General features: G+C 41.3%; 1 protein-coding gene across 1 annotated transcript in view; it reads right to left on the bottom strand.

Annotated features, from left to right (window-relative positions):
• Positions 1-20,054, bottom strand: part of LOC143282660 (serine/threonine-protein phosphatase 6 catalytic subunit) — a 114,289-nt gene that overhangs the window by 6,205 nt on the left and 88,030 nt on the right. Inside the window, exons 7-8 of the mRNA XM_076588323.1 lie at positions 13,553-13,670; positions 2,833-2,924 (exon numbers count right to left, since the gene is read on the bottom strand). Of these exons, the coding sequence (XP_076444438.1) occupies positions 2,833-2,924; positions 13,553-13,670 (210 nt within the window). The remainder of the gene's footprint in view (positions 1-2,832; positions 2,925-13,552; positions 13,671-20,054) is intronic.

Genomic DNA, 20,054 nt, shown 5'->3' with positions numbered 1-20,054 from the left:
ATTATTCTGTAATGCTAGTGGAGTTAATTTGCTTTAAACTGATCTTTCTCATCTTAAACATTACATTTTGAAACAAGAGAGGCAAGGCCTTCAAGACTCACTTGTGATGCACTTTTAAAAAAAAATCCAAGCTTTTTATGTATTGAGTATAATTTCAAAATGTAATGTTTAAGATCAGTTTGAAGCAAACTAAGTTCCCCAGCAGAGTAATTTCCCTTGTTCTGCTACCAACACCAAAACGTTTGCAATAAATAAAACTTCCATGCTTAGCAAAAGAAGTTCCTGTTTGAACAAAAAATGATAATAATGACAGATCCTTTGTTGGGTCGAATATCAGAATATAAATATAACAGTAAATGCATTACACCCAATACATAAAAACTTGGATTTTTTAAAAAGTGTATCACAAGTGAGTTTTGAAGGCCTTGCCTTTCTTGTTTTTGTTTGTTTGTTTTTTTTACTCTCTTGAGAGCACAAGTTCACTGCAGCAGACAAACTTTTCTAGCCATCACGCTTTTTAACCCTTTCAGTGCCAAACCTATTTCATGATCAGGGACAACTATTTGCTAAGGAATTTTGGTCATGATATCAGCTAAAAAAAATGTTAACATGCAAAAATGCATATAACCTATACTTTTCTTAACTGTTCATGAACACACTATCCAATTAGGCAATTTCACATTGATTTAATCATTTTGTAATGGAAAATTTCAAAAAGGACACAGAGATTGCCATACTTGGGCACCTTTATGTGTATCGGAAGGGAAATTTCATCTTGGAGCACTTAAGAGGTTAATTTAGAACAGTCTTCATCAAAATACTTGCTATGTGCAGATTCTATAACATTAATTTGCACTAGTTTTCTGTAAAACTTGATAATAACACATCAATAATAGTGCAGCCCTTTTTTGTATTGAGGTGGACAAGCAAAAACGTTCCAACAGCTATCAACCAAGTATGGCATCTGAAACAAATCAAAATATGGATTTGATTGATCATGTTTCTTTCTTCTCATTGTTGCTTTATCATTATCTTCTTGAGCTTCATCTTTTTTCTTTTTTTTTTTTTGGCTGATATTATTTTGAATAATAACATGAACTGCATAATAATTTCAAGTTGAAATATCATATGTTAATTAGATATAGGAGCGAAATATTTTGTTTTTATCAAATTGAAACAGGTTCGCCTCACAACAAGCACATTTTGATATGACAATATCTTTCGCAACCAGATCTAAATAACAACAACAACAACAAAATAGTGAATTACAAATCACTCTTGTGTGTTCATTCAGTAAAAGGCATGAACTCCAGCACACATTTGTAACTTTACCTTTCAGGAACAGAAATAGATACCAGTGCAGACAATCTATGAAAAATAATTAAAAGAATATAAATGGTATTGCCAGATTCTTTCTGGAGAGAAATTCATAGAATCACATCATGAACATTCGAAAGTAGGGAAAATGATGTATTATTTACATGAAGGAGTGAAACATGTAATAACTAAGAATCATCGGTACTGAATGCATCAAATATCATTTTTGGTCAAGCGCACATACACTGATACAGCCTCTTTTTGGGTGTTGGTGGTGCATTGGCAGTTATGATGATCATTTTTATCATCAGCAACACAGGAATTAAATAAGAGCAAACACCCTGTGTGTTTGTTGTTATTTGAGTGTGGAAGTGGAGTTTGGGGGTGGATGGATGACACAGCATCACTTTCAGCAAACCTGAGCTTTGTACCTGAAAATTTTTCTGGAGGCTATTTTCAGTCGAAATGGCACCTACTTGAAAGTACCATCAACAGGCCAAGCAGTTACGCATGAAGCTTGTCCGCATGTTGTTATATACCTGTTGCAGATTAGATTGGCAGTACAAATGCACCATTGTTTTTAATTTCAAGTTCCTGGTGGACATTCTATACTCTCTTGGTTTTTGTGTGAGAAATAAGGGAGATCTGTTGATCTCAATCACAAGCAGAACATTAAAATTATGTGAGTGAACATCTAGATAGACAGAATATTGCAGGGAGTTTTATAACCATCAGGCAAATGGAGACTCCAGTGCACTCTTAAGCACTCTGAGAAACACTTTTGCAGAGAAAATAACCAGAGTGGAGGGAAGACAGCTTGATATTGAAAGCAAGCGAAAACAGACAAATTAGAGGCAGACTTTAGAAATACAATAAAGAATACAAAACAAACAAACAAACCATAATAAATCTCTGATTTGCTGATGATATTGATGTGCTAGCAGGCATTGATAAAGAACTGGCAAAACTGGTGAACCACTGGGATGAAACATCAACCAAGTACAGAATGGAGATCCATCACTGAGAAGATGAAACTCATGACAAACCATTTTTCTTTTTTCATTGAGCTCAGATTGTGTTATTATACCATACTGAAACTGCAAAAAACAGAAATGAACATACACAAATTTTTAAAAACTGGATTTGTGGAATATCCAGATGCATTTGCACCCATGTGTTCATCTGATCCCACAAGTCAAAGTCTGCAGACCTGCATGTGCAAAAATCAATTTTGTGTAAATGAATGCACAAAAGTATTGCGCATTTTAAAGACCCCATAATCTAGTTCAGAGTTTGAATTGTTTATACAAACTCAAAATACATACTATGCACCAACCATGACAGCCAGCATGCGCCAGTCATGATACATCATCTGCACATTTATGTTGCTCGAGTCAGAGGAAGAGGTTTGCCGTCAAACAAAAAAGTGAACTTCAAACAACACTCTAAAAAAAAAGTAGTGATCTAAATTCATCTTAACACAACAAATCCTGTAGTGATTACAGTAAAACTAACCTCTGCTGTGACCTTGGCACCGAACAGCCATCCAGCTCCACGAGGACTCATAGCCCATGTGTCAACATCTTCTGGGTCTGACCACACCAGATCTGCACAAGTTGCATCAAACTTATTTTTGTGTTACCAAATAATGTTTCAATCTTACAATAAGAGTAAGGAAACATTACTGTGTGATTCACTTAGGTTTCTGACATGGGGTACTGCCTGGGGTAGACCAGTGTCAGAAATGTGGATGGTGGATACAGCAAGTTCATCCCTGAGACTGGTATTCCTCTTGTAGATGATGAAGGGAGGTCTGGGGAAGATGCTGCCCAAGCAATACCCCCTATCAAAAAACAAAGTGCAAAACCTGCAACTTCATCCACCCAGAGACCCAGTTTATTGGCCCGACTTGGAGGTTTGAAGTGAAAACATTTTTTAACTGCCAGTCTTCAGACCCCATCTACATGTTGACCTGCACACTGTGCAGGAAACTGTAAGTGGGGAGACATACAGAACACTGGATGAATGCTTCAGAGCATCTCAGGTCCATGCAACTCAAACTATGACAACCCAATTGGGCAGCACTTCAACAGCCAGTACCACAATTACTTTCACACCAAAGTAGCAGCTGTCTAGTGTAATAACTCCACTGGAATCTACATAGAAATTATGGAGTCCAGACTGAGCGCCCACTTGGAAACGACCCCTGCTGGGCTCAACACTAGAAAATGAAGACAGCACCATCAACAAACCCCTCTCCTCCCCACCCCCCTAAAAACTCTCCCATTTTTTTCCCCAACAACCCATCCTACCACTTTCCTCTCCTTAGAACTGTTTTTGTTGTTGTTTTTCCTGAGTCCCTCTCACCTGCCTTTTTTTTCCAGAGAGTCAATCTTAACCCCTTCATTCTCCACCCACTTCCTTACCTGCAACCATCAGTTGATAAAGGTTTTGTGACCCGAAAGCTTTTCAACTCATCTCCTGTGGATCATACACCACCAATTATAGAAAGGAACTTGTACTTCTCTTTCTATCTTTTTTGACTTACTTACTGGATCCAGCTGTCAAAAAAAATTATGATAATGTGATCAATCTAGATGGCTGTTGGTCCTGTCATCCAGTACTGTCAATGTCATCTTGTGGACATGCTTGAGCTGGAATAGGGTCCACCTGTGATCAAAATATTTTCCCTACAAAAATCACATGTTCTCCTTCCTACCTATTTCTTTTCCTCCAATGTTCTCTCCCATCATGGTATTGAAATTGCCTGCAAAAAGCAGCATGTCAAGTGACACCAAACAGTTTTCTGATATTAGTCATAAAAGATGCCAGTTATAAAAGATGCCAGTGGTCAGGTCAGGTAATTAGATCTGCTACTGGTAACCTGTAATCCAGTACAACCTGTTCAGGGTCGGGTTGCTGGCGACTAAACCGGCACTCCAACTGCTCCCTTGAGGGACTGGTGAGGCGGGTGGCTAGACACCCTTATGGAATTAAAAACAAGATCCATAAAAGGGCGTCGGCTCAGGACAGCCACCGACGGCCATCTAGCTCCACCGTGCTGTGTGCATGCCACACGCAGTTGGCCCCCGGGGTGTGTCTACCCATGCATGCGAAGTCTGGATCCGGCAGAATCTGCGGAAGAAACCTATCGGTTCAACGGAGAGGGAGGCGGTTACAGCAACGCACTGTGGAGTGCAGAGAGCAAGATGAGACACCGAAAGGATATCTTGGTCATCCACTGCATCCGTGCTCATCCTCCAGTCGTCTCGACTTAGTCTTGCCACTGGAAATTGGTGAACCCGGACGAGAGAGTGAGGTCAACGTTGCGCAACTCCTCTTCACCTTAAACAAACTCACCACGCAAGTCATCAGTCATCCTTAATGACCTTTCATCCTTCATCCTTTCATCACCCCCAAGTCCCTGTGGCAACAGGTGAGCGACGAAACGACAGGTGTGGGTACACTGGCAGTCGCAGCTGCAGACCTGCACGCAGGCGGTTCAGGCCATAGGGTTGTTCTTCATCGACAGGAGCAGCGATGGAGCTCGGCAGCCGTCTGAGCAGCCCTCTTTAGGAATGCACTGCTCACCTCCCTGGCATGAGGAAGGGGCTAGAAAAGGTGCCCTAAACATTGCCTGGTCCATATCACCCTGGCCAGCATACCGCGGCTGGCAGGGACCCTACATCAGCGGTCGAAACAAAGAGAAAGAAAAGAAAAAAACAAGGATCGTTCCTCTCACCATTGGTGCTTGGAACATAAGGACTCACCTGGACAGAGATGATGCGGACAGACCCCAAAGGAGAACGGCACTAGTTGCATCCGAACTCGCCAGATACAACATCGACATCGCAGCCTTGAGTAAGACTAGGCTTGCAGGTGAAGGCGAGTTCAATGAACGGGGATCTGGTTACACCTTCTTCTGGAGTGGACGAAGAAGTGAAGAGCGACATGAGGCTGGCGTTGGTTTTGCAGTAAAAACAGCACTTGTCAGCAAGCTAGCTGGAATCCCAAAGGGAGTCAACGATGGGCTTATGACCATGAAACTCCCACTGGCATCTGGCCAGAAGCACCTCACCATTGTCAGTGCCAACCATGACCAACCCGGATGAAGTGAAGGCGAAGTTCTACGAGGACCTTCACTCTGTCATTGCTGCTATCCTGAAAGCAGACAAGCTCATCATTCTTGGGGACTTCAATGCAAGAGTTGGCTCTGACTACATCTCCTGGGATGGAGTGATTGGAAAACACGGTGTGGGCCACTGCAACCCAAATCGATTGCTTTTGCTTCAGACCTGTGCAGAGCACGAACTGCTGATAACCAACACAGTTTTCTGCCTCCCTACCCGTAACAGGACGTCTTGGATGCACCCTCGCTCAAAGCATTGGCATCTCATCGATTACGTCATCGTCAGGAAAAGGGATAGGCAAGATGTACGTGTGACAAAGACCATGTGCGGCGCCGAGTGTTGGACAGACCATTGCCTTGTAGTCTCAAAGCTGAATATTCGAATCCAACCCAAGAGATGCCCCCAAGGCCAGAAGGCTCCAAAACGGCTCAACATCGCTAAGCTGAAAAACATCACCATCAAACAGACCTTTGTGGAGCTGCTGGAAGATTGTCTGGAATCCGCCTCTCTGGACAACCAGAATATGGAGTCTGACTGGAGGACCCTGCGCGAGCTGATCTATAGTACAGCTTCAGAGACCCTGGGACCCATGACCAGAAAGCACAAAGACTGGTTTGATGAAAACTGTGATGAAATCAAGCAGCTTCTGGATGAGAAACGCCGTCTGCATCAAGCCTACCTGAGCAACCCAAAGTCCACATCAAAAAAGGATGCGTACAATGCCATTGCAGGACTGTTCAGCAAAAGTTAGTCAGATGCAGGATAAGTGGCTGAGTGACAAAGCAGATGAGATCCAGGGATATGCTGACAGGCATGATATGAAGAGGTTCTATGATGCCTTAAAAGAAGTCTACGGCCCCACATCCTCAGGATCATCCCCCCTCCTCAGTGCAGATGGGAATACCTTGATCACTGAGAAAGAGAAAATTCTCGAACGCTGGGCTGAGCACTTCAACAGTGTCTTAAATCGCCCTTCCTCCAAAACTGATGAAGCCATAGACCGTCTCCCACAAGTCCCCATCAACGAAGCACTGGACGATCCGCCAACACTTCTTGAGACCCAGAAAGCAATCCGTCTGCTATCCAGTGGCAAAGCACCTGGCTCAGACTCCATACCTGCAGAGGTCTACAAGGATGGAGGCACTGTGCTGACTGAGAAGCTCCATCAGCTGTACTCACTCATGTGGAAAGAAGTGAAGATCCCCCAGGATTTCAAAGATGCATCTATCATTCACTTGTACAAGCGAAAGGGGAACCGGCAAGCCTGTGATAACCATCGGGGCATTTCCTTGCTCTCCATCGCAGGCAAGATACTTGCCAGGATCCTACTAAACCGCCTCACAGCACACCTTGACCAAGGTCATTTGCCTGAGAGCCAATGTGGATTCTGGAAAGAGCACGGAACCACCAACATGGTGTTTGCTGCAAGGCAGCTGCAAGAGAAATGTCAGGAACAAAATGCTGATTTGTTCTCCACCTATGTCGACCTCACTAAGGCCTTTGACACCGTGAGTAGAGAGGGACTGTGGAAAATCATGGCCAAGTACGGATGCCCTCGGAAATTTATTTCCTTGGTCAACCAATTCCATGAAGGTATGCAGGCTCGAGTCCAGGACAAGAGTGAAACATCTGCTCCTTTTCCTGTCACAAATGGTGTCAAGCAAGGCTGCGTCCTGGCGCCAACACTGTTCAGCCTCATGTTCTCTGTAATGCTTACTGATGCCTTCAGAGATGGCAATGTTGGAATGGGCCTAAAGTGCCGAACAGATGGCAAGCTGTTTAACATCAGAAGGCTTCAAGCAAAAACGAAGGTCATGACAGACATCATCAGAGATTTTTTGTTTGCTGATGATTGTGCCTTCAACGCTGTATCTGAAGCTGACATGCAACTCAGCGTCGACAAGTTTGCCACAGCCAGCAGGAACTTCGGCTTTACCATCAGCACGAGCTAAACTGGATGAAACTGGGTCAGATGCCATTGTTGACACACACTGTTCACATGAACCAGTCACTGTGAAAATAACTCCTGTTCGCAACACAAATTACATTTATTGGTCGCAATGGCTAGTGGAAAGGTCAGTTAAGATATTCTTAGCGTATAATGTCATTATGGAAATCAGGTGCCACTCCAAAAATTAAAAACTGTCTAAGGCCCCAAATGGGGCCTTTTCTCTGAAACAGCTGTAAACAGTAAGGACCCGATCGGGGCCTTTCGTCTGGAGTGAGTTAAGAATCTTTTAAATGAGTTGTACTTCTATGTTATGACCTATTGTTCAGTTGTCTCTCTGTGTGTGTGTGTGTGTGTGTGTGTGTGTGTGTCCATGGTAAACTTTGACAAAATCTTTAACAATTTCTCTGGAAATACCTCGTCTGACAATATCAAATTTGGATTAAACATAGTCTGAAGAAAATCTTCACAGTCATACCAGTAACTGCTTGAAAGTCTTCCGAATTAAGCCCGTATTTCCGGATCAATAACGGTTCATTTCACTGACACTCAATCCTGTTCCAAAAATTCCATAATGCCACTTCTCAGTTGCCAGAACATAGGCTATGTTTGGGAAGACACTTGTTTTGCTTGTTTGCAATTACAAGAAAAATACAAATTCTCGACAGAACACATACAGTGACACTAACTCCACTATCAAAGTGTTTACTGGATATGAATATTCTTAAGTGGATACTGAATTAACTGGAATGAACATAAAAGAAAAATTGGATCAAACGTTCTTTCACTTTCAGTCAGCCTTTTGTGACTGGTTTGTAAAGATCTATATATGTTGCGGTGTGCCTGAGACGATCAACGTCTCCTTTACCACCGAATTAAATGAATTTCTTTAATAATCAAGAAATATTAAAAAACAACAACAACATAATTTAAATGGTGTCAATACATAGATACTGAATAAACTGGAATGAACATGAAAGAAAAATTGAATCGATCATTTCTTTCAGTCTCAGTCAGCCTGTTGTAGACTGATTTGTGCAGATCTATACATGCTGCAATATGCCTGAGGTGATGTCAATGTCTCCTTTACTGCTGAATTAAAAGAATTTGCTAAATAATTGAGTATGTCAAGAAAACTTGATTTAAGTGGTGTTATTACTTCAAATATGATAATATATTTATCACGCTAAAAAAAGATGTATAGCTTTAAATATCAAATTTGGTCGTGTGACATCATATGCGGTGTAACGTTGGGGATACGACTACTAGTTCCTGAAAAAGAATATCCTTGATTCGATCCCGCTAGCATGTTGTTGTTGTTTTTTTTCAGAGCTTATCAATATCTAATACAGGACCCATTTAAAAAATATTTTAATCTTTTTTTTTTCTCCCCAGATTCCCCTTTACTAGATACAGTGCATGTCAAAAGAGTCCTGAATGCCTTGCCTCTCTTGTTCTTTATAATATAGCTTTCAGTGCTTACTTACCCAGTCAGACTGGCCTGTCCCTTTCTTTAACTTTGCTCTGCATTAGTGGTATATGTTTCTCCAAAAATTTGTAGATCACTGATTAAATATACTCCAAGGCTTTATCTATATCCTGAAATTTCAAAGTTGACCAATCTGTTAATGCTATTTCTTCTCTCACTGCCTCATAGTTGCCCTTTTTCAAGTTCATACTTATAATATAGGGGAGCAAGCAGAGAGACCAACTCAAGCCTGAAATTTTATTTCTGCCCAGGCTGAAGCCTGAAATTGTTTTTTTTTGCCCAAACCGAAGCCTGAAAATTTTTTTTTCTGCCCAGACCAAGGCCTGAAAATATAACACAAGCTCAACAAAACTGAGCATCAAGCCTGAACATGATTACTATACTATTTTTTTTATTTTCTAGAGACTTATTTGGGAAAGAATAATGGTGAATTCTGGGAAAATCAAGAAGCAGACAAAAAAAGGAGTGATTTTTACCTATAAACACTAAAACATAATTTTAAAGAACAAGATCTGGCACCTATACTGAACATTCTCACAGGATGGACCCTCCAAAAACGGAGTATGGTGGTGACTGCAGTATCCAACATAGTAAAAGATCTAATAATGGAGAAAACAAAGTATAATGCATCAGAGTAAAACAAAAGTCAATTACAGCTTTATTCAACGCAAGAGAGATATCACATTATTTTTGTTATGAAAACAAACTATGATACAATTCTGTATCTTATTGTAAAGAAAAATATGCAAGTGTTACTTCCAACTGTCCATAAGCAACACTTCTTGCAAAGCTGGAGCTTTTGAGCAAAGAAATACCTGAAGCAATGTGTGTTATGCATGTGTGCACATGCGTGCGTGCATAATACACATTCCTTCATCCTCAAAAGCTCCAGTGTGTGTGTGTGTGTGTGTGTGTGTGTGTGTGTGTGCGCGTGCGCACCTGTGTATAAATGCATGTGTGTGCATGCCTGAAATGTCTTCAGTGCAAGCCTGTGTGTGTGTGTGTGTGTGTGTGTGTGTGTGTGTTTATGTGCATGCGGATGTGTGTGTGTGTGTGTGTGTGTGTGTGTGTGTGTGTGTGTACTCTGATTTGAATAACTGAAAAAGTTTCTGCTTCCTCCAAAATAACACCAGACACTCTCATCAAAGTCTGAGTGGTTTAATTCAATGCACTCCTCCGCCTTAAGATCCAGTTTATATATATAACAATACTCCTCTCAGAGGATTTAAGTTAATAAATAAATCATATCCTGAAATTTGATATTCAGCTAGATTGATTTCTTCTTTTGATACTGTTTTGGATATTTCTGTGAATGCCAAAATGTCTGGTTTTAACTCTCCAATTTTACATAGCAATTCATTTTTTCTTATTAAGAAAAATTGCCGAGTGATTAAAGCATTGGCCTTTCAATCTGAGGGTCCCTGTTTGAATCTCATTAAAGGTGCCTGGTGGGTAAAGGGCAGGGATTTTTCCGATCTTGGAGTATGGCTACCTACATGGCAGGGTAAATAAACAAAAGGGTCATACACATAAAATTTTTTTAAATATTACATGTCAGTGTGTATGTGTGCGTGCCTTAAATCTGAATGAATGACAAAGGAAACAAATGATGAGTGACAAATAGCAGCTGTCAGTTGGCACTACCCAGGTAGCCAGCCTGTTGTGCAAATGACCTCGAGTTGGTAAAGTGCTTAGAGCTTGGTCTCCAACCAAGGACAGGCGATCTATAAGTATCCGTATCACATCATATCATACATTTGAATAAACTAACAATACTCTATGGGAGATTAATTATAATTATGCTCTACATTTTCTACATTACTGGAGGCATAACTTTATACACTATTCACAAACCTGCTGTCATTCAGTCAGTGCTAGTTTTTGGGAGAGGTAGTCCCTGCTGACTTTTTATTCTCCCATTTCTGATGACGAGGTCCTCCTCACCCTTTTGCCTTTCTCTCATTCAACTCAGATCTCCGGGTTTTTGTTTGTTTGGTTTTTTTGTTTGTTTTGTTTTGTTCACTTCTCTTTCTTCTGGGGTCTGGTCTGGGTTTATAAATATTTTCTTCTCCTTCTCTGTCCTTTTTTCTATTTACCTTGGGGACATTTTTCAAGGTTTCCTTCCTTCTTCCTTCATTTTTCAGTTGGACTTCGATGAGTCATGGTCTATGACCTCCCAGCTTGCCAAGTCTGGCAATATTTATAACTTCATTATCTGCCAGTTCATTGACTGTTTTTAGTGTGTCCTTCACTAGTTTCAGGTCCTCTTTCATTCTCTCTTCTGAACTGTCCTTTCCACTTTCTTTTAAGTTTGTGATTATGATGTTCTTTTTTCTCTTTTCCCTTCCCTGAGTCTCTTCCAGTGCTTCTGCCACCATTCTATGCACCACTTCTTCCATTTATTCCTCCAGGTTCTTATCCAGTAATTCATCTTCTAAGACCTGTAGGTATGGGTTGATTGTATCCTTCATTGATAGCATTAGGTCTAATTTTGCGTTCACTGTATTTTTGGGTCACTATCCTGCTAATATAATGTTGACATGCCCACTGCAAATGTGGGCTGTTCAAAAGCTCAAACACTTCATCTCTCATTTTTGCACAACTCTGGTGTGACCACATTCCATTGAGGGCCCCTCTGTGTTTTCATCTTCACACAGTTGGTCACAGTGTAAGCACTGGTACAGAGATATGAGCAATGGGAAAGCAAAAGATCCCTTTTCTTTTCATTTGGGTCCTAAAAACCAACCTCTGCTTTTGTGGAGATTTGAGCATGAAATTTTATTACCAAACGCACTCAGTCACAAGTTTCATTTATGGTGTTCAGCTGCAATGTATGTACAACAAATGATAAGAAAATGTTACTGATCAATAATCTGTTTGGTTATGTTTATCAAGTGGGCTGCACTAAGAGAAGGAAAACAAGGTGCAAAAGATTAACTAAAATTTAACACATCTCTGAATCGGATACCGAAGAAACTTCAGGAGGTCAATCACCCTCATACCTGGATGCTTTCAAAAATCTTCTCAACTCTTATGAGACAAGACACGTGAATCGATTTCGTCTCAACACTCTGTTTTATAAAATGAATAACACAGTTCTGAACATACATCCATAGTTTTTGTAAAACATTGAAATTTTGATGAGAGCTAAGCTGTGGACATCCATTTCTCACTCATGTGCAAACCTCATGTAAGTAATTAACTGTCCCAGCAATGACATATGTGGGTTCGGTCAATTTAAAAAGTCAATCACGTCCTCAGAGAGTGAGCTATCAAGTTGATACTGATCCGACAACATGAGTTATCAAGTGGATACTGATCCGACAATGTGTTGCTGTGCATCTGGATTATCTCCTCTACAAATAAATCGGTCAACTGATCAGTGACAAAAAAGATGGATTTCATGAAAATTGTGGATGATTGGCTGTTGCCATTCCTGGCAGTTGATCACTGTGAAAAGACAATTAACTCAGGTTGGGACACCCCCTAACACCACTCCCCAATTTTTTTGCCGCCACCCTCTCCCTGCCATTCCCCCCTGGCCTTCAACCAACTGTCTTACACCACTCCTCTGTCTCTCCTCCTGCTCTTCTCAAATTACATGAAAATACCACACCTTCACTGTCAGTCATGGTCACTCACTCAGAAATTATGTCTGATTGGATAGATGGACTTAAGAAAGTGTCAAATGTTGCTGTCACTGTGTTAAACAATATGAAAATTAAAATCTTTGGAAATAGCCTTCTTTGCATATGTCTTTAAAATCAGTACCTATCAGAGGAGAAGAGGGGTGGGGATGAGAAAAACAAACAAACAAAAAACAAAACAAAACAAAAAACACTCTGTTTTTCTTCAGTTCTCTTCACATTCTAATTTATTTGTCAACTGTCATCTTCTTTGTTGATTTCAAGTGAAAGCTGTTTATTATTTCTCTGATGTCTTATTTCAGAACATTTTTATGGAAAAGCAATAACTTAATCAAACACTGGCATCATCTTCAAACCAACACTGACAATATTGTGCAGATTTCATCAAAATGGAGCAAGGTCCCTACTGGCCTTCTAAAATACAGTATACTGAACAACATGCTAGAAGTTACCTTCAATCAATGGCCTCAAACAGCTTTTCCCATCCCATTTTGCAAAGCCTGCAGACTTTCATAACCACAGTAGCAGAACAGGCAGCACACATGCATGTGCGTACACATGTGTATGTATGTCATGGGAGCCAGTGTGTGTGAGTGTGATGAAGCTGCACAAACACATGCATAAGGGATTGAACTGTGTGTGTGTGTGTGTGTGTGTGTGTGTGTGTGTGTGTGGCTTGGCAGGCCTGCTCTCTCAAAGCAGGCACATGACAGCTTTGAAGCGGGATGCTGTGCAAGCATCACAGAAGCCTGTGAGAGGAGTAAAGAAGTAGCAACTGTGCCAGCTGAACCAGGACAGTTCCCTGCCCCCACTGTGAATGACCATGCCGTTCAAGAACTGGACTCCACAGCCACCTGTGAGTCCACAACAGATGAGCTGTGCAAGCCGTCATCATCAAAACCAATGGACTACCAAGAAGAAAAGAGAAGAATGTATGGGTGTGTATTGTATGTGATGCTTTATGTGTTTGTGAAGAAAGGAAACATAATTTTAAAACAATACCAGAATGAAAAAGACGCACCACAGAAAGCTCCTTTGTGTGGGATTTCCTGGTTCCTCTCGATGGTCCTGATCTGGTCTATGGTTTTGATATCAGGAGACAGTCCTCCGTGGACACACAAAATGCACTCGTCTATGATCTAAACAGAAACAAAAATACCCTGGTTTTTATACACAACCTGCACTGGTATGTCTGCAGCATTCACTGTGTCTGACTGTCTATAGCAGACCACTGTGCACAAACATATCTGGCACACTAACCAATTCAAATGCCTTTTGAGTTTTGAGGCAAAACTGCTTTATTTATAGAATTACAGCAAACAGAAAATTTGAAGCTGACACCATTACAGCCATCTGAGGATGTGACCATTGGCAGTTTTTGTTCCTCCACTGAACTCAAAGAATAAAAACATTAAGATTAATTGATAATTATCCAAAGCACCCTTTTGAAAAGAGATCAAAACAAGCAGACAGAATTTAGAACAAAAGTATACATAAAATAGACTTAAATACATACAAAATAAACTGTAAACCATTAAAACCCATCAAAAACTTTCGCAAATATTTAATATCAAAAATAAAAAAGTTCTCTGCACATACTTGGTAAATAAAATACTTGACACAATGGAAAACATTAATGACTCTGACAACCAACTCTTACGGAATAGGTTAACCCCTTCAGTGCCAGGCATTATCTTGGCTTGTGCTTCCTATTCAAGGCAGGTTTTGGTTGTGGTGGGTAATATTACTAATAATTAACAAAAACTTCTAGCATGCAAACCATTGCAAGAATGAAAGTATACATAACCCATACTTTTCTGAAGGGAAAAATAACAGACCATCAATTTGTGACAGTTAGAATCTTATTTGACACACTTGTTAGAAGTGACTGAACCACAAATACGAGATAAACAAATTTCATATACTTTCTGAATATATCTTTTAAACTGTTGACAAATGCAGCTGAAATGAACCCAGAAAATGGTTGAAAACTAAAAATCAAATGTGTCACCCTACCATACGTGCAAACAGTCATGATTTACAATCCAAAGTTCTGGTACTCTACTCATTTTCAGCCTATCATTCACTCACAGTTTCTTGGCAAATGCTGTAGAAATGTAGAAATTTTGTCAGCAAACTGTTTCTTTTAGTTGTTTTTTTTTCCAGAGAAATAGAAATCACACACACACACACACACACACACACACACACACAGAGTCTTCACATGCCTGCCTGTGCCACGCCCACTCAGCTCATACTAACTTGTTTGTTTCTTTGTTGTTGTTTTTTGTTTTTTGTTTGTTTGTTTGTTTTTTGCTTGCTGGTTTGTTTGCTCCTTGATTTTTTTTTTTTTCCCCCTGGGGGCCGGATAAAAAAAAAAAAAGCATGTCCTTGCTTATTCCACTTTCCTCACAGAAAATTAATTCATTCATACAACATCAAACAGGTTAACAGTGATCCAGTCAACACACAAGGCAGTGGGTGGGGGTGAGTACTGTTCAGGTTTTCTGTCTGCAGGATATTGCTCCCTTTCTTTGATCAAGTCCAGACTGGTTTATGAAAACCACGATGGTACAGTGATTTATGCAACCACAAGATCCACCCCCTTCATCAATCTCTCCCTCCCTACCTGCCCTGACAAAATGGACAGTTTGTCTTAAGAGCTCAACTCTGGCTCACCACAGAACTATTCTTCGCCTCCTCTCCTTTCATTGCAACATCTAGCTCTTCTACCACCACCCTAAACCCTCTCTGCAATTAGCAAATATCACTCTAACTTTCATTCTTGTCAAGCAGACCATCTGACAAGAATTTGTCACCACAGGCACTTACTTCACCATCTTTAATGACTTGTAAAGCTTTTGCGACATCTTTGGTGACAAAACCACATTGGATTTTTGCAACACAACTGCTGTTTCAAGCCACCAGAGCCAGATTGTGCTTTGACATCAGCCATTCTAAAATTTTTCTGAAAGGGGTACTGACAATATCATCCAGTAATTACCAAACGGTGAGTGATTAGCTGCTGCTCCTCGTGGATAATGAAAACAGACATATCAAGCTGGTGACAGATGGCTACTGGTACACATTAAAATAGAACTGTGAAAAATCCTGAAATGATGATGATGTTGAACATATATATGTCCTGGAGCAAATAGCGAAGCATTTTCAATGACATTTATATATACATAATGGGGCACTGAAAAGGGCACTGAAAAGATTAATACAGTACAAAAAACAACTCCCCTTTTTCCCAGTATGGAAAAATATAGGAAATGAAAGATTTAAAAAACTGACCAATTTTAGTGACTCTTGATTGCTCAATGTCGAAGAACATCAAAACAAATATATCATAAACCCTGCCAATGGTCTATTTGAATACAACACAATAAATAAAGCTATTCCCGAATGAAGTCAGGAATGAATTACTATGCAAAACAACCAGTCACACAACATTATCTTAAACAAGAATGGTGGGAGGTGGGGGGAGTCCCAGTACATACCTATAATGATCTAAATCATGTTTTGCTCTTCATCAGAAACAGGTTTTTGTCAAACCCAATGTTGTGTTTTGGAAACAGAGCAATTATTATTATCATTATTATTTTGAGCATTTACGCCTAATCTTGAAAATAAGCCCTAGGCATTTACAAGAAGAACACATATGTAAATACCAAAAAGGAAAAATTGAACACAAGATACCAAACGTCATTAAAAACTATTCATCCATCCCGCCCCCCCCCCCCCCCCCCCAATACACACAAGCACATGCGCACGCACACACACAAGTCATAGCACACAATTCTATCTAAAGCAGCCCACAATGATCAGAATTTCATTGTTTTACGATCATAAGGCTGGTTTCCTAGTATATGGGTCAGAAATAACTCTTGATTAATGTTGCATCAATCTTGCGAGTTTCTGTCATTTTGTGTATATATTTTACAATATGTAAAAATGTGAATACGAAAATTTTAAAAATTCTTCCAATTGTAGTATTCTTTTTGTGTGTCTGGTTGTCAGAAAAGAGACAGAAGCCATTTTCCTATTCCACACAAGCTATACACACATTTTGACTTTTTGACTCACTTGTGTAAACAAAGTGAGTCTATGTTTTAACCCGGTGTTCGGTTGTCTGTGTGTGTGTGTGTGTGTGTGTGTGTGTGTGTGTGTGTGTGTGTGTCCATAGTAAACTTTAACACTGACATTTTCTCTGCAAATACTTTTGTCAGTTGACACCAAATTTGGCATAAAAATAGGAAAAATTCAGTTCTTTCCAGTCATCTTGTTTAAAACAATATTGCACCTCTGGGATGGGCACAAAAAAATAAAAAAAGCCTAATTATATGCAAACTGCATTCACTGTTATATTTTTTGTATTCTCTAAACTTGGCACTTTGACCTCTTATTCTGACACAACAACAAGAGTCATTATGATAATTTTTTTGTTCAAACAGGAACTTCTTTTGCTAAGCATGGAATTTTTTATTTATTTTGCAAACGTTTTGGTGCAGATAGTAAAAAAGGGAAATTACTCTGTAATTAATGCTAGGGGACTTAATTTATCACAAGTGAGTCTTGAAGGCCTTGCCTCTCTTGTTTTTCATGGTTTGTGCGTGTGTTGTGTGCGCGCGCGCGCGTGTGCGCATGCGTGCGTGCGTGTGTTGTGCATGCGTGCGTGCGTGCATGTGTGTGTGTGTTCTGTTTTCAATGAAATGAAATGAAATTATGGTGCTTAGAGCCTCGCCGACCACTAAGGCCATTTCAAGGCTATCACTACCTTAATACTTACTACAAGGGTAAAAAAACAAACTTAAAACAAGTCACCACTTTTAGCTTTCCACTCAAAGTTTAAAAACTTTAAAAATGTTCACTTCTTTCCATCAGCACCCATGGGACATCACGAAACAAGGCCTTCAGAGAAACTGCCATATAATGTCTGTGTCTAACGTCATGCAGATCCCAAACAGTCAAGGAGCACGCGTTTCACGGTGAGAGGATCATCACAGGGAATACATTGAGGGGCCTCTTCCCCCTTCAACAAGTAAGAATGAGTAAAAAAAAAGTGTGCCCCGCACACAGTCTACACAGCACAGACTCCTCCTTTCTGTTCTTCACCCCCGATGGGAGGACTCCTCCTTTCTGTTCTTCACCCCCGATGGGAGGGTCTCTTTTAGGTTTAGATGGATTTGGAACAGCTTGTTGTCCGTCTGGGTGTTCCACTCCTCTTGCTAAGGATCCTTAACATAAGTGTTCACCTTCTGCTTCATGTCTGCGTATGGTACGAAGGATCTCGACAATTCTTTCTTTACAGCGTTCTTGGTCAGCTGGTCTGCCCTTTCGTTACCATGAATGCCAACATGTCCAGGAACCCAGGCCAACACAACCTCGTATCCTTTCTTTGTTACGAGAGTAAAAGCTTCGTAGAATTCCAGCAGTTTGGGATGAGTCAGATTCCTGCAGGCGATCGCCTCCAGGGCTGACAAGGAGTCGGAAAAGATCATGAATCTCTTTTGTTTCGAAGAGAGAACCATTTTTACCATCAGAACCAGTGCAGTCAGTTACACTGAGCTGTCAGATAGGATGTGTTCCGTTGAGGGCTGGTCAGGAAAGGCGGGACAGAACGCAGATGCAGTGACTCCGTCTTCTGACTTGGAACCGTCAGTGAAGATTTTTTGGAAAGTGGGAAATTTGTGGCAGAGTTCTGAAAAGTAAGTTCTGTAGGCCAGTGAACTGGTGGAGTCTTTACGGTACGAGGTCAGATCGAATCGGACCACAGGTATTTTAAAGGTCCACGGCGGGCTGTCGGGGAACTTGGAGAAGTCTGAGATGCCACCAATATCCAGATCGGCATTTTCTATGTGTGGCTAAATGTGCAGTCCAAGAGGAGGGATGCAGTTGGGGTTGTCTTTAAATTTCTTGTTGAAGGGGTTGTTGAATACAACATTGTAAGCAAGGTTTTGGGGTTCAGAAAACAGTTTCAAGAAATAGTTCAGGGTCAGCTTCAATCTGCGGTTGGAGAGAGGCACTTCCCCCGCCTCTGCATACAGGCTGTGCCCAGGGGTGGTGTGGAATGCACCTAAGCTGAGACGGAGCTCTTGGTGGTGTATAGGGTCCAGCAGTTTCAGGTATGATGGTCTAGCCGAGCCGTATACTATACATCCGTAATCCAGTTTGGACCGGACCAGGGCTCTGCAGAGGTGGAAGAGAGTTCTCAGCAACCCAGTCTGTGTGTGCCACAACTTGGATGATGTTCAGGGCTTTTTGATAAGATATTTTGGCATGTTGCCTGTGCATAGAATGGCGGACATTGGCAACAAGAGACTTGAAGTCCCTGGTGTCTCTGGCGTCCCAGAATCTGGGACAAGGCTGTGTAATTGCCCCAACAGGTACCATCACGAAAGAGGCAGACAGAAGGCTTGGTGGCTTTTCTGCCTGAGTGTGGCATGTTGGAGCAACCTGCAGAATGTTGTCGGCAGTCAATGGCTGGGTTGTATCAGGCTGTGGGAGTGCACTTCATGTGCCTCCAGGCCATCGAGTCTCTTTCTGTGGGAGTTCCTAATGGAAGAGGGTCTCCATGGGGAAAAATTTTTTTAAGTTCTTTAAGTGAGAAAGGGGACCAGATCCATGACAGGCCTCTGACCCTGTGTGGTGCACATGATGTCTGGGATGGAGCTGGGCGGGGCAGTGAGATAAGTGGTTTTAGATGTGTTGTACTGGCCATTTACATCAATGATCTGACATACGTTTACAGTAGGGCCAACAGCAAAGTGAGAGCTGTATTATCAGTGGTTTCTTCATTGCAACTGGAAATCTTTGCAGCTTAGTCTTTCGTGAAGGACTATGTCTCTCACACTAGTAGGCAAATTGCACTGGGACTTAGTGCTGCAGCCTTGGGGGCTAACTAGCCTTTGGGATCCATCCCAATGCCAACAGTCCTAAGGCCCTCTTGATCGAGAGAGTGAGGTTGCAACTTGGGCAAAACACTCTCCACTCTAATCGAATTCCAGCCGGGATTGTCAGGACAGCAGTTACCTCCTCTGCTGTTCTGATGGTCATTGTTGTATGTAACTGACAATCATATCTATAATGGTTCTAGAAAGACACCAATCAGCATGGGTAAATCAGGAAACAGCTGTTGTGTGCTTGAGGGATGAAGGTGTCCACCAAGCAGGTTCCGCTGAAATGTAAGGAAGCTGGACAGTGTGACGGGGTCTTGTGGGGCATCCGTGTGCCTGAAAGACATGGTGCTTGCTTCCAAAGTGACAACAAAGTCATCCTCTGACAGGCCCTTGGCTGAAGACTGGGGCTCCATGAAGGGATAGCCTGTCTAGGCTAGAAACCCCTGGAAGTGTCTCATTGGAAAGACAGTGCTTGAGAAAGAATGCCCATCTGTAACCACAGCAGAGGTTGTGTGTCGAGACTGAAAGGGTCAGGCAGGGAAGACCAAGTGCAGAAAGTGCTTTCCAACGCCAATTGTTTGAGAAGTTGATGCTGGATCTCTGTTCAAACAGGGTGATGGG

Source organism: Babylonia areolata, chromosome 1, assembly GCF_041734735.1.
Source record: "Babylonia areolata isolate BAREFJ2019XMU chromosome 1, ASM4173473v1, whole genome shotgun sequence".
In the NCBI taxonomy this organism is placed as follows: domain Eukaryota; kingdom Metazoa; phylum Mollusca; class Gastropoda; order Neogastropoda; family Buccinidae; genus Babylonia; species Babylonia areolata.
Note: the sequence above shows the minus strand (reverse complement) of the source record. Positions and strands in the feature narration are given on the sequence as shown.